This window comes from Zootoca vivipara, chromosome 7 (assembly GCF_963506605.1).
Source record: "Zootoca vivipara chromosome 7, rZooViv1.1, whole genome shotgun sequence".
In the NCBI taxonomy this organism is placed as follows: domain Eukaryota; kingdom Metazoa; phylum Chordata; class Lepidosauria; order Squamata; family Lacertidae; genus Zootoca; species Zootoca vivipara.
Window position 1 is genome coordinate 54,654,358 of NC_083282.1, and position 13,206 is coordinate 54,667,563.

A 13,206-nucleotide genomic window follows, 5' to 3' on the forward strand; every position below is an offset into this window, starting at 1 on the left:
CTCTAAACACAGTACTAGGTAAGGCACAAATCATTTTTTTCCCAGTTGAAAAAGCATGTTTTCATATAAGAGGTTGAAAAAGCATGTTTTCATATAAGAGGTGACATTCTAACTTGCACCAGGGCCATCTCAGTTCCAAAATACCAATCTTGAAAACAAAGTTGTCCAACAGATTTCAAGTAAGGACCATGGCAGGTAAAGCAGTAGATTAAAAAAAATGAATAAATCAGTACACACCAGGAACTTGAAGCACCTGTAAGAGAACTGGCATTGTACCATTAAGCGGGCACACTTGGGCGCAGGTCTTCTGTCATAATGTTGACACAGGCCAGTAAGTTTTCACTGATAGACTTTGATTTGGCTGTATGACTGTAGTTGTGTATGGCTGTGGACATATTTCCCTATGACACATGCATTTCAAACCGAGATTTCATATTCACTTTTTAAGAAACTTGTTAGGAATGTAGTATTTCTTCCTGCTGTAAAACATCTTCTGAAAAAGCTGTTCCTTTTATCTCAGGATTTAGTCGCTGGCATTGTTCACTAGGCTAGAAATATTTTTTTATGCTCAGAGTACACTTATGTAGAAGACAACAGTATTAAATCATAGTTACTGTATTCATTTATTAATCATATATATTAGTTATTTTGCCATCAAGTTCTCGGGGCAACTTAGAAGTAAAGCTAATAATCACACGAAAGCAGCAAGAAAACAAAACACAAAGGGTGCAATCCAGGCAAAGTTAAGTCCTTTGGGTTCCTTCCAACTCTACAATTTTATGATTATGGATGGTTAAGCAAGTGCCTACATCTCTTTCACTGGAGTCAATGGCAGTAAGTGCTTGGTTTTGGGTGCCCATAGTATAATTTTCCAAAATTGAAAGCTGCAATCCTATATGCACTTACCTGGGAGAGTTGTGATTGCAGTGGGACTAATGCCAGAGCAAACATGCATGGGATTGCTCTCCCAGTCATACCTTTTGCTCCAAAGGCAGAGTCCCCCAGCATTAGCCTCGCCACATATTAACTCACTGACAGAATCTATAACCAGAGTCTGTGTGTTCTCAGCTATCAGCTATCAGGAATGCCTGCTCACATTTCAGATGAAAAATAGGTGTTTTATTGTGGAACATGGTGAATAAAGCATTGAATAGTATGGGGCAGGAAGCACATCAACAAGGGTCTGGTGACACATGGCATCGAGTGATCTATTCACTAACATGCATTCCACTAAAACCCCAAAAGCCCCTTTTCACATTTAGATGAGAATGTGTACATGTTTACAGTTACACAAGGTTTTGCCCGGGAAACACTAACATATTTCAAGGCGACAGACTCTGTGCAGCAACAAATTTTGAATTCCACTTCCTGATCGCGATGGCAGTGTGCCAACCAGATAGGTACAGTTTCAGGTAACCTCCCATACGGGTATAAACCCACACGCACCAGTAATCTGAACACACGGGTACAAAGCAGATATATTGATGGGGAGTGTGTCACTTGAAAGGCACCTGTAAAATCCCTGCACAGCGAGGTCAGCTGTCAAGGAGTAGATACTGGAGCATTTCCATCCTTTCAATAAGCTTCAGCTGAAACTCTCCCATCTATTGCTAGCAAACTAGACAAACGCCATTTGTACAGCAGCAACACCCCCAACAAAAGCTCAAATGCAACCACACATAGTAAAAAAAAGAGAACCACATCACCCTGTGCTGCCTTCAGCTATCCGAGATCTTCATTGCGGGGTCGCCTCCTTCAGCCCCCCAAAAGAGTCCCTTTAGTGCTGAGCACACAAATGCCTCGTGTATGTGTTAAGCAACTTCCAAAGCTACTGAGCAAACAATGCAAGGATTCAGGTGCAAAAACCAAGGCCGGGAGTCTTAGCACTTACATCAAGCTGGCATTCAATAGCATACAAAGCACATATTATTTTAACAGCAAAGCAGCAGGGAAGGAACTGCAAAAATGCCATGGCTTCCACCTCCAAGCTTTGACCCCTGCCTTGAGCAGTTTTCAAACACTCTTGGTTGTATTACTAGAGCTTAAGTTCATCTCTAGATAGCACTGAAGTTTCTGGGCACATCAAACCCCAATCCAGACTCCCCATCCATGAGGACTAGCTGCAGTTGTTTAAACACACCTGCCATTTCCTGTCATCTTTTGTCACCACCACTAGCTGACAAGCACACCTAAACCCTGCTGGCTGGCTGGATCACACAAGTCCGGAGAAGCAGCAAAAGTCTGTCTTTTTGTGAAGCCAGAAAGCACAACCGTCAACAAGCCGAACACCTGGATTTACCTTCAAGGAAGAGGCGGCAGCATCCCTCAGTGCTGAGACGCGAGGTGGTTAAAAATAAAAATGCAAGCCTCTTGCAGGGCAGGGTCCAACGTGGAGGTTGGGTAAAAGACAGCTGGGTGGGGCGGGGGGAGCGGTGGAAACTCTTGCTGAAGAAATGAGAAAGTAAAGGAGAAGAGAAGCGCTCACTGCTTCTTCCTCCGTCCCGGGAGATCCGTCAGCGAAAAGGCAGCGTGCAACATCCAAAGGCTAGCAGGAACTGGAAGAGTGATAAAGTAGGTCTGAAATCTGAAACTGCAGGTTGGGCCAGTCATATATAAACACACGCATACACACACACCCATTCAGTCTCTGTCTCTCTCTCGCCACCCCTCTGTGCTTGCTTAGTAATAGCTAAGGCAGCCCTCTAGCTGCGCGCCGGAAAACTGGAGAGACGCTCCAAGAGAATCGCGCTAGGGAAAGAGCGAGGCAAGGGACCTGTCACCTGTCAAAAGCAAACCCACCACACGCCGTTCCCAGCCACGCAAAGTCTGCAACAAAAGCCGATTAAATGCTCAGGCGAGGGGCGTCAAACTGACATTCCATTTATCTTCGCTTTGGGGAAGTGCTTTTACGTTGCTAAGGGAGAGGTAGTATTCCAGAAGGTACATATACAAATTATTATTATTATTATTATTATTATTATTATTATTATTATTATTATTATTGAAGCAGCATTGTACTGAAGCTTCTCATTCATAAATCTTAATTTGCTGGGGTGGGCGGGTATGCTGGGAGAAGAGAGGGAAATTAGGTCTCTCGAATTTATGAATCAAAGTGGGTGAGTTATTTAAATGTTAAATCTCTCTGGAAATTGCAAAGCCTTGTGAATATGCAAAGCGCTCTCAACTTATTTCTTTTTAAAAAGTTTTGAAGGTTCATTATTTCATTTGTAACGCAATCCTATGTGTGTCTACTTAGATTGAAGTCCCATTAAGTTCAATGGCGTTTACTCCCAGAGAGAGGAAATTAGGATTGCCGCCATATAATGTCATCCTTTGCACGTAGACTCAGAAGTATGTTCCATTTTATTCAATAAGGCTTACTCCCGGGTAAGAGTGCATAGGATTGCAGCCTTAATTACTTGATAAATGATAATTGGGTTAATTCACCAAGTGCTTAAACAATTGAACGTTCCAAACAATATGGCTTTGTTACTCAACCAATTAATAATTATAAAGAGATTGACTGAATAAATAGCAGTTAGTTAATGCACACCACCTTTTATTTTACAGAAGAGGGAAAGAGAAAAGAGGTTTTAAAAAAACCCACAGAGGTACTTGATCAGCCAGAGGTCTATAGTGTGGGGTAACCAGCCTCATGCTTAAGTCAAATTTTTATTTACCAATCTAGCTGAGTCCCAGTTCAGACCTCACAGGTTAAGCTTTTCAGATGGAGGAACAAAGCCTTGATTACCTATAGTCCATCCCAAGGTGAGCTAATCCTTGCAGGACAACGTACTCTATGGCATTAACCCCTTCAAGCATTAATTAGACTTAAGCATGATGGTTATTAATTAGACTTTTTATTATTAAAGTCTATTTATAAGTGTTTTATACGTGTTGTATATGCGATAGAACACTGTGACACCAGATGGCGCTGTGGAGTCCCGTCTTTCCCTAAGAGATTTCCCTGTATGAGTGTACGATACATTTAACTGAATCACTTCTTTGACATGTCTAGATCCAGCCCTGCTTGTTCCAAGCTCAGGTCACATGGCTCTAGCAAGTTTCTCTTGTGTCCAATAATTTAGGAACTTTCACCACTGTAAGCCAAGTTTCCACACTTCACTTTGTTGCATGTTTTGAGATTTTAGATCTCTGTTGAACTCCTCTCACCAAAGAGTACTTGCCCCAAACTTGGATCTTGGCATTCAGGAATTCTCCTTTAATATCTACCTTTTCCTTACCAACAACATATAGGAGGTCAGTCATTGTCTAAGAAACCACACACTACAGATTCATTCTGCCCCCTCAAAATCTTCTTGGCACGAATGTTTTATTAATATACCGTAACATACAAATGTACTATGAAAGATTTCTAATGAAAAGACATCAAAGTAAAGAACATCAAAACTTGAAATCCCAAATTACACTTGTGGGTGTGGGATTAAGAAGCAAGTCCCACAATAATTTAAAAGGAGCATTTCCTGAATGTGATGTTGATATAAAAACTATGTGTTGAAGTTTGACATTTAAATTTTTGATATTTTGTCATTTAAAAGTTCCTTGTGCTTGACTTCTCTTCCTTTCCCCAAATTTAGTTAAGCATCTATTTCTTCCAAAGAACAATTCGAGAAACTGCTGTATGGGCTAAACACAATGAACAATGGGAACTGATACATCATATTCATAAATTTGTGGATGTGGACAGAAGTTCCACTCACAACAAATTGGGAAAGTATTTGTGCTAATCTTGAATCAGTGCTATCAGGAATTAGGCTGCAGTCTCAGGTTCTTGCATTGAATTTATCCTGCCATTCCTCCAAAGAGCTCAAGACTGCATACACCATTCCCTGCTCCTCTGATTTTATCTTCACAATAGCCCTGGGAGGTAGGTTAGGCTGAGAACAGAGCTTCATGGCTGAGCAGGAATTTGAACCCAGATTTTGGTGGCCCAAGACCAGTGAACTGTCCAGACTGTACACTGCCACACTGGCTCTCTGCATTTCCCTGCATGCAAGTCATTAATCACAGACCACTCTGCACGCAAAGGATGAAGAAGAGAGCCCCCAAATCTCATGGGATAATCAAAGTTCCTAGTCCATGTCCCTGTTATTCAGGATGCTTGTATACAATGGGATATTCAACTTGAGAAATTCTGAGCCAGCTGGCTCAAATATACCACACTGTGCCATTTAAAATGGGGCTTGCTTTCAAAGAACTGCTAAAATTACTTGACATTTATTTTCAGCCAAACAGCAAGCATGCCTGCTCCATGGGTTTGCATTTAAAATCGGATAGAGTTTACCCACAATCTGGCCATTGTTAAAAGGCAAACTAATTCATCTGAGTGCTTTTGAGAAAGCTTCCTTGCTGGAGGGAACAATCCTTTCATGGTGGCAGGGAAATGGAACTAGATGACCTGGAAAGACATTTGCCAGAGTTTATTTTTACCCTGCTAACATCTTCCTCCTATTTCTGTCAGAAACAACGGGAGAAGATTTGCCCACAGTCCAGTTGTTCTTCACTGATCTTGCAGAAGCATCCTTGGAAAGCCAAGCAGACTGCTTTTCAGGATCTGGATCATGCTGATTCTGTCCATCCATCTGTCTTGGAAGACAATGGAGGCGTGAGGTCAAGCTGTTGGAAGGATGCAGAGCCTTCTGTGGCCGTAGAGACTGATGTGGGAGAGATCAGTTTTGTTGAAGCTGGAGCAAATGAAGGCATCCAGTTGTGATTCTGCAGATGCACCCTGGCATTTCTCCTCTCTGTGCTCCTCCCAACAGTCATTTCTCCTCTGGTCACTGCTATGCATACACAACTTGACAGCCTGTCTCCAGGCACTGCGGTCATCTGCAAGGGATTCCCACATGGCAGGGTTGATGTTGCCAGCCTTCATGTCTCATTTGCAAACACCTTTGCAGCACAGAGTTGGTCTACCAATGGGCCTAGTGCCTGAAGCCAGCTCCCCCCTAGAGCACATCCTTGGGGATCCTGCCATCTTCTGTTCTGTGGATACGACCAAGCCAGAGTAGACGTCGCTGAGACAGAAGTATGAGCATGCTGGGAATGTGGGCTTGGGAGAGCACATCTTTGTTTGGAATTCTGTCCTGCCATGTGATACCCAATCTATCTATATTAAAGGCATGGGGAATTGTAGACTGCAGAGATGTCACAGTCCAAACACAAGGAGGAGCGATGTTGGCATAAGAAATCACAGGTCACATTATATCCCCTTATGACTTGCTTCCAGTTGCGCATGGAAGCACCAAGAGAGGAGCACAAGATGCTCCCATGTAGTCCCGTTCTTGACTAAAACAGTTAAAATTTATGTAAGCAAACCTCCTAAGACAGTAACAGATTGTTGGCCTCCAGGAAAGCCAACAGAGAAATTAGGAGTGGACTGCCGATCCCGTTCCCTTCTATACTGTTAGGAAAAACTGAATGGCCAGATGTTCCCCTTCCCAAGACTGTATTACAGAATCTTCATTTTGAATAGGTAAAGCATAGCCTCGTTCTTGGGGGGCTTGACCAGTGACATCTGGGGGCTTTGTTTCTCCTCACTGTTTCCAGAGGAACAAGAAAGGAGCACAAAGTAATATGTTCTGGTCTTTCTAACGGGTTGTGGTTTGGGAAAGCTTTGGATTATGGCTGTATTTTCCCTCTAAGAAGTCTCATGCAAATAGTTGAGAAAACCTAGATGAAGTTTTAAGTATTTGATTGTGAGCAGAGAGGCTTTGCATAAGTGGTACATGAGCAAACAATTCCCCATATAGAAATTTTGAAATTAACATACAATGCAGGAATGTAACCATGTTGTACTTTTTGCTTGGGACAATACTGCCTTGTAACTGGATCTCACAGTTCTTCAGGTGTGTATTGAATTTTTCTTTTCTTTTAAGGTTTAGTATTGATACAGTGCAAGTAATTTTTGAAAGTGCAACAAAAATGCAGACAAATGCAGGCCAGAGGTAGCCAATGTGGTACTTTCCAGATGTTCCTGTATTTACACTCTCATCCCTGGCTATTGGTCTTGCTTTCTGGAACTAACTAGAGCTGGAGTCCACCAACATCTGGAGGGCACCGTGTTGGTGATCCCTGATGCAGGACTGCAGTCAAATAGCTTTAAACATTTCAGTTTAAAGGGCTTCATACTCTCTGCAAAAGAAATAACAGAGGAGATCAAGGGTGCCATAAGTGATTCAACATAGTTTATTAATTTGTTTGTAAGGCTCCCATGAAAGTGTAAATGGTTTTATAATGGGCTTTTACACAACCATATATTGATTTTTATTTTTTCCATGAGAGCAGCGTGTGTGAATTTAGCTTAGCCAACCAAAGAAATTGGAAAGAGAAGCGGATTTAAAAAGACCCTCTTGACTAATATAGAAGATACTACAACCGGCATTTGGGCATCCAGTTGCTATAGGCAAAGCGCTATAGGCCTTATTCCAAAATGTACCAGTGCCAGCCATGTGATAAAGATGAATGCAGGGACTAAAAACCAAATAGAAATGGTGGGCAGAAGGCAGGTGCTAACACTTACCTTACTGCATGGCCAGATTGTATGGATTGTAGGCTCTCTGCGAAGTTGCTGCCACTCCACAGGAAGCCTGTAAGCAGATACTAAGCTGCAGAAAGTCTGCTGAATCTGTCCCACTCCCAGTTGTACAACTATAGTTGCAATTTAACAACCACACCTGTTTGGTGACTTGTGAAAGAATGAGGCAAAATCTGGGTTAAGTACACAGAGGTATTTCCACTCTGGAATGTACACTTAGGAGATGGCTAAGGTTATTGGCCAAGGCAGGCTGTAGCATTTCCTCATTCCAGCATTACAAGAATCCCTATTTACTTCCTACAAGGGAAACTTACTCAGCAAAAGAAATAGTCTCAGCGCCTCACAGAGAACAGAGCTTGGCTCTCCCTGCCTAGCCTCTGGCACAGTGCACAGGCTTAATGTGCTTGGCAGGATCTTCTCCTGTTGTTTTTTGGAAGGGCTTCATTCGCCTGCTCCCCAAATTGGGAATAGCTGCACAGCAGGTTTGCAGGGCAGAAGGATTTGCATGGGGCTGGGCAGGCAATTGAAGGGGTTCAAAAGGTAAGGGGTAAGAAGCTCTTGGGCTGTTATGCTGGCAGGGAGTTCATCAGTTGGCTTAAAGTATGGTAAACTGGCACTTCTGTGTGTCTCTAGAGGTCTCTGTATACCCATTAAAATAGCCATAGAAAAAATCCAGGTTGAATGGTTTATAGCAGGCACGTCCAACAGGTAGATCACTGGCTCCCCTCAAAGAAGCTCAACAATTTTGACTGCCCTAAAAAAGAGCTCAACAACTTTGACCTGAACCCCTAAAAACGTGCCGTCCTCCCTAAAAAAGCTCAACAACCTGAACCCCAAAAATGGGGTAGATCACTGCCTCTTTTTAACTCTGTGAGTAGATCGCAGTCTCTTGGGAGTTGGCCACCCCTGGTTTATAGAATCACTGTCTGGTACCCAAGCAAAAGTCACACTTGCCACTTGCACTGCACCATTGTTGGGTGAACAGAAAAGCTCAGGAAGAATGAATGTGCAATCCCACCATTAGTGAGTGGCACATAAACTCTCATTTTGAACCTTCCTGGGTCATGGAAGTAGAGCCAGAAGGCCTCTGGTTGGTTTTGAACGAATCTGGGGGGCTCAGATGAAAGTAGATGCTTCACCCAAGGTCTTATTTCAAGAGATGAGTCAATAGTAATTTACCTGGCAACTTCTTGATGCTCAAATGTTTTGTGTCTTTTGTCTGTGAAGTAGGGGATAATGCACACACACACATGAGTGGCACCATTAGGGTAATATCTTAAGGCAGAAGTCCAGGGCACTACTCAGCAGAATGAGCAGCAAGGTCCCCAGATGTACCAAACCTGGCTTCCACATTCCCAAGAAAAGCCAGAGAGATGTGCAGATTCTTAATTAACTTCAGAGCCTGCTTTTTTACTTCATTGAAGGATGCAGTATATCCTGTTTGGATCGATGCAGCTGCAGGCTCCTTGCAAGCTCCTCTTTGCACTTTCCTACCTACTGGGGGGCAGCAGGTGTTTTTGCCAGTCTGCTTTGTTTGCTTGCATGTTAAATTTCTGCTACTTGCTGTTCTTTCTGATATGTCAAAAAGAGTTCTCCTTTTGGCATATTCAGATCTTGCTGTCACTCACGCCTAGAGGCGAATCTCCGTAATTCTGGCAGTGCCCTCCGACCATCAGGAATGCCGTTGAACCAATAATCCCTGATGACTTAATCCCTCGGATTCATATCTTGGAAGAAGAAATCTGACTTTGGAATTTCAGGGATGTTTTCAGGGATGTTGCAGTTCCACCATGTGACATTGACGTCAAGGACTCCACAGCAATGTGTCAATTCCACTGATTTTACCTTGAGTCGTTCAATATTTGAGTCCTTTTGTTGACAAATCAAAGCACAAGGGCCTGGACTGCACACAATTGCTTGGAAGACCCAGGGGCCATTTAAAGAAAAACAACTTCTCCAGAACTCATGGAAAACAAAAAAACTTGACTCCAAGATATGCCTCTCTCCCTCCACAGACTCAGGTAACTCTGCCTTTAGCTTTAGTCATTATGGGCTACTTGCAAGGAAGCCGAAAAGTTCCAAGACTATGCCGAGCTCAAAGCAAAGCTTCTATGTTTCCCACCCCTAGCAGCCCCAAATGCAACTCCTCAATCTTCACCACCAGTGATATGTGAACAGAACCAGGCTCCAAAGACAGTATTCTAGCCTCATTTCCTATGTTCCTGAAAGTCATTCTCTGAGATGGGTGGAAATAACCTTTTAAAGGGGAAATGTTTTTGATCCAATGCTCTCCAATTTTAACTTTCTAAAGGAGATGTGGGGTTTTTTTTAGAATTAGAAACCTTGGGATTTATATGTCACCAACAAAAACCTCCAGAGGAAATAATACAGACCCTTGTATAAACTAGCAATGTGAGTTGTTGTTGTTGTTTTAAAGGCTGAACTCAATCAGGATCTGATTTAGCATTCCTGATATGACATATTTGGCTTATATTTAGCAAAGAAAACTTTTTTTAAAAAAAGTGTGCCCTGTTAACTTTTGTGCTGTATAAATATCACAGAAAAAAATTCTAATAGCCCAAAGCATTTGAATGGAAATATTATGAAGAATAATTGTTATATGCAATGGAAGTAATTTTTATTGGAATACTCATAAGTACCGTATATTGCAAGACAAAAGCCTTTACTCTGATGCATTTAAACATTCTTCCATCGGCAACTCTGGAGGGGAGATTCCCCCCCCCCAAAAAATCCACCTTTCCCCCCCAAAGTTCTCAGTATTATGATATAGATGTTGTTTTTATTGTACCAGAAATACTATTACCAGTACAGTACTACTTGCAACATATTTAAATACCTGCTAGTGTCACTTCCAAGTACTGCCAAAATATCTGCTGTTGTCAATGTAAATGGCCCTGTGAATCTGAAAAGGTAGAACTGATAACTCATGTTCTTATGCAATGCTCTTTTTATCATCATACATACAACATTTTTACTGAACCCATTTAAAGGAAATTCCCAGGAGGATCAGGTGCATTTTATGCTTTTTTTTTTATTCCTTCCTGATCAGAATGCATTCATCTCTTCCAGACTAGCTACATATTGTGCTGCTTCATGTAAAATTCACCAGGGACTAATTTCAGTAAACTCATAATTTCATTTTCTATACCTGGCATTCTATTGCATGACACAGATATTTGTAATTTTTATAGTTGCGTGTTTTTTTTATCTGCTATTAATTTCTATATTTGTACAAACTTCCTTTTTGAATACTGCTAATTTACCATAATAATGAGACTGGTGGATGGATGGACTGATTGCAAGACACAACAACTCACAAGATTTACATTTTTAGAGAAAGACATCAGAGTCCTGGGGGGGGGGGAATACAAACATACTAATTTTAGCACACTCAGGGAATTACACATCTACATGTGCAATCTAAATAGAATACTATTTTCAGGAACAGAAAGTGGGATGTGAGAACGCAGTCCTGCCAACCAGACAGCAGCCTGTCACATCATTGAGACATTCCTAGAGGACAAACACAATATGCTCACCTTAAAGTCAACTGAAGGCTGTCTGTCTCTCCCAGTTCCTAACAAGACTGACCAATGCTTTTTAATATGCTAGTTGGGTGTGGGATGAAGCCTAGATCAACAGCTCTTATCTGTTTCTCCCTCCTGAGAAAAGAAGCTGGGGAAGTAACGTGTCTGTCAAAGGTTCCCCCCTACTCCCAAGGCCACAGTCCTGGCATGCAAGGTCTTGCCCTCCTGACCCGAGATTTCAGGCACAACGAGGAACAGGCTGTTTAACTCCATCTCAGCTATTCTGTCTGGGAAAGAAGAATTTATTGCCTTGTGGTCTGGATACCTTGATTCCTTCCTATGGAGAAGGAATCTGGTCACTGGCAAATTGTGGTCTCTCCCACTGGACAGTCAGGATCTGCCAACCTATTTGGAACTGAGGGCATATTAGGCATTTTGGAAAGGGGCCATGGGCATCACCCCATCTGGCTCCTTCTCACCCCACTCCCTCAGATTCCTCTCCTTCCCAAGAAAGAAAGGATACACACTAAGGGCTTATCCACCTTTCTTCTGCTCTTTCCAGGCAATTTAAAGCTCCATGTCTGAGTGCCCTTGGTTGCTCCGGAGTTTTCCCCACAATACCTGCTCTTTAAAGCTCAACTGGAGCAAATGTCCTTCTGCAGAAAAGCTGAATTGATGTTTGCTCTGATTCAGCTTTAAAGAGGGAGTTCTTGTGGGAAAAGCTCAGAGGTGGGGATGCTCAGACATGGAGCATTAAAGCATCGACCTCTGTCCTGGAAAGAGCTGGATAATCCCATACATATATTTTACCCAGACCACCATGGAAAAGCAAAGATTCTATAGAATTAAAATGGATCTTCTTGAATTTGCATTATTTTGCATCAGATCCTCCAATATCAGCATCAAATTAAAGCTCACATTGGTAGACTGCACAAGAAAAAAATAGTCAATCTGGTGCCTGCCAGATTGACTTATGGCACAAATCCCCATGGATATTCATGGTTTTTCCATAGGGTGGTAGCAAAACCAGCAGCAAATCACAGAACACAAATGTAGACACAGAAGTGACCTATGATTTGATGGTGGTTTTGAGAGAATCTCTTGTGGGGGTGGGAAAGATCCATGCTACCAATCATGTTTTTTGTGCCATGACAGTGATAGGCAGCACCAGATCCATGAGTTTGGATCCAATTGAGACAGTCCATGGGAGGAAATGTACAGTTGTACAGTACGGTAAATGTATAGTGAAAATGTACAGTTTTACTAGATCTCAAGTGTGTGTTTGTTTGTGTGTGCATACACTTTCTATCTGACTCCAATCCCTCTTTCTGTCCTCTGATTCATGCACCCCACTTCCTCTCCATTTGCTCTCCCCCCAACAGTCTCCCAAATTGTCCCCTTTTCCCTCCTGCCTGCTCAGGAACTCAGCTTTCTGTTTAGCTAGCCAATTAACTCAGGTGCCAATTTAACTATTGAAAATCACATAGAGCTGAAAGAGGAAGTGGGAAAGAGAGTCATTCTTCCAGCTCTTTTCAGACAGTGGGAAGGAACACAACCACCCATCACCAGGAAGTGTTGAAGGCACCAGGGGAAGTCCTCTTTGCCCAAACACGCCACACTGCTGATCCCAGAACTAAAGGCTGAGCTGCCCATTGTCATGGGCAGCACAGTCACAGAAATGAGCCACAGTGTAATGACCTATGATCAACTTGTGCTTCTCCACACCTGACACTTGGTTACTCGCGCTGAGCTGAGCTCCTTGAGGAAAGGTGGGATATAAACATAATCATAAAGAAAGAAAATAAAAAAGCAGTCTTCTTGAAGGAGGGGTGTGATTTAGGACAAAGAAAGGGTGGGATCTCTGGTAGATCTGAGATTCACAGTTGGGCTAGGGGAGCCCACAGCTAGACAAAAAAGGAACAGGAGGCTTCCTGTCAAGACGCCAAGCCACTGGAAAAGCTGTGCCATGGCTGGCTCTCCTGACCACATTCTCAGTCCCTCGTGCTGATGAGCTGTAAAAAATTCATTACCCTCCCATCCCAACAGTTGCTTGTTGTTTCCAAATAAGACAATCTATCCGATTCAGAAAAACACCAAAGC

The 13,206-nt window shown here is 42.6% G+C and overlaps 1 protein-coding gene across 15 annotated transcripts in view; it reads right to left on the reverse strand.

The window, feature by feature from the left end:
* The window catches only part of PLEKHA6 (pleckstrin homology domain containing A6), a 191,605-nt gene that overhangs the window by 132,166 nt on the left and 46,233 nt on the right, over positions 1-13,206 (reverse strand). The window contains exon 1 of one of the 15 annotated variants that reach the window (XM_060277083.1): positions 2,300-2,665. The exons of 13 other annotated variants lie outside the window; for them this stretch is intronic. Coding sequence is in view for 1 of the 2 variants with exons in the window: in XM_060277082.1 (XP_060133065.1) it covers positions 2,141-2,157 (17 nt within the window). In the remaining variant the exon portion in view is untranslated. Of the gene's footprint in view, positions 1-2,140; positions 2,666-13,206 lie in introns of those variants that run through there. One more of the 15 variants, XM_060277082.1, reaches the window with a different exon arrangement.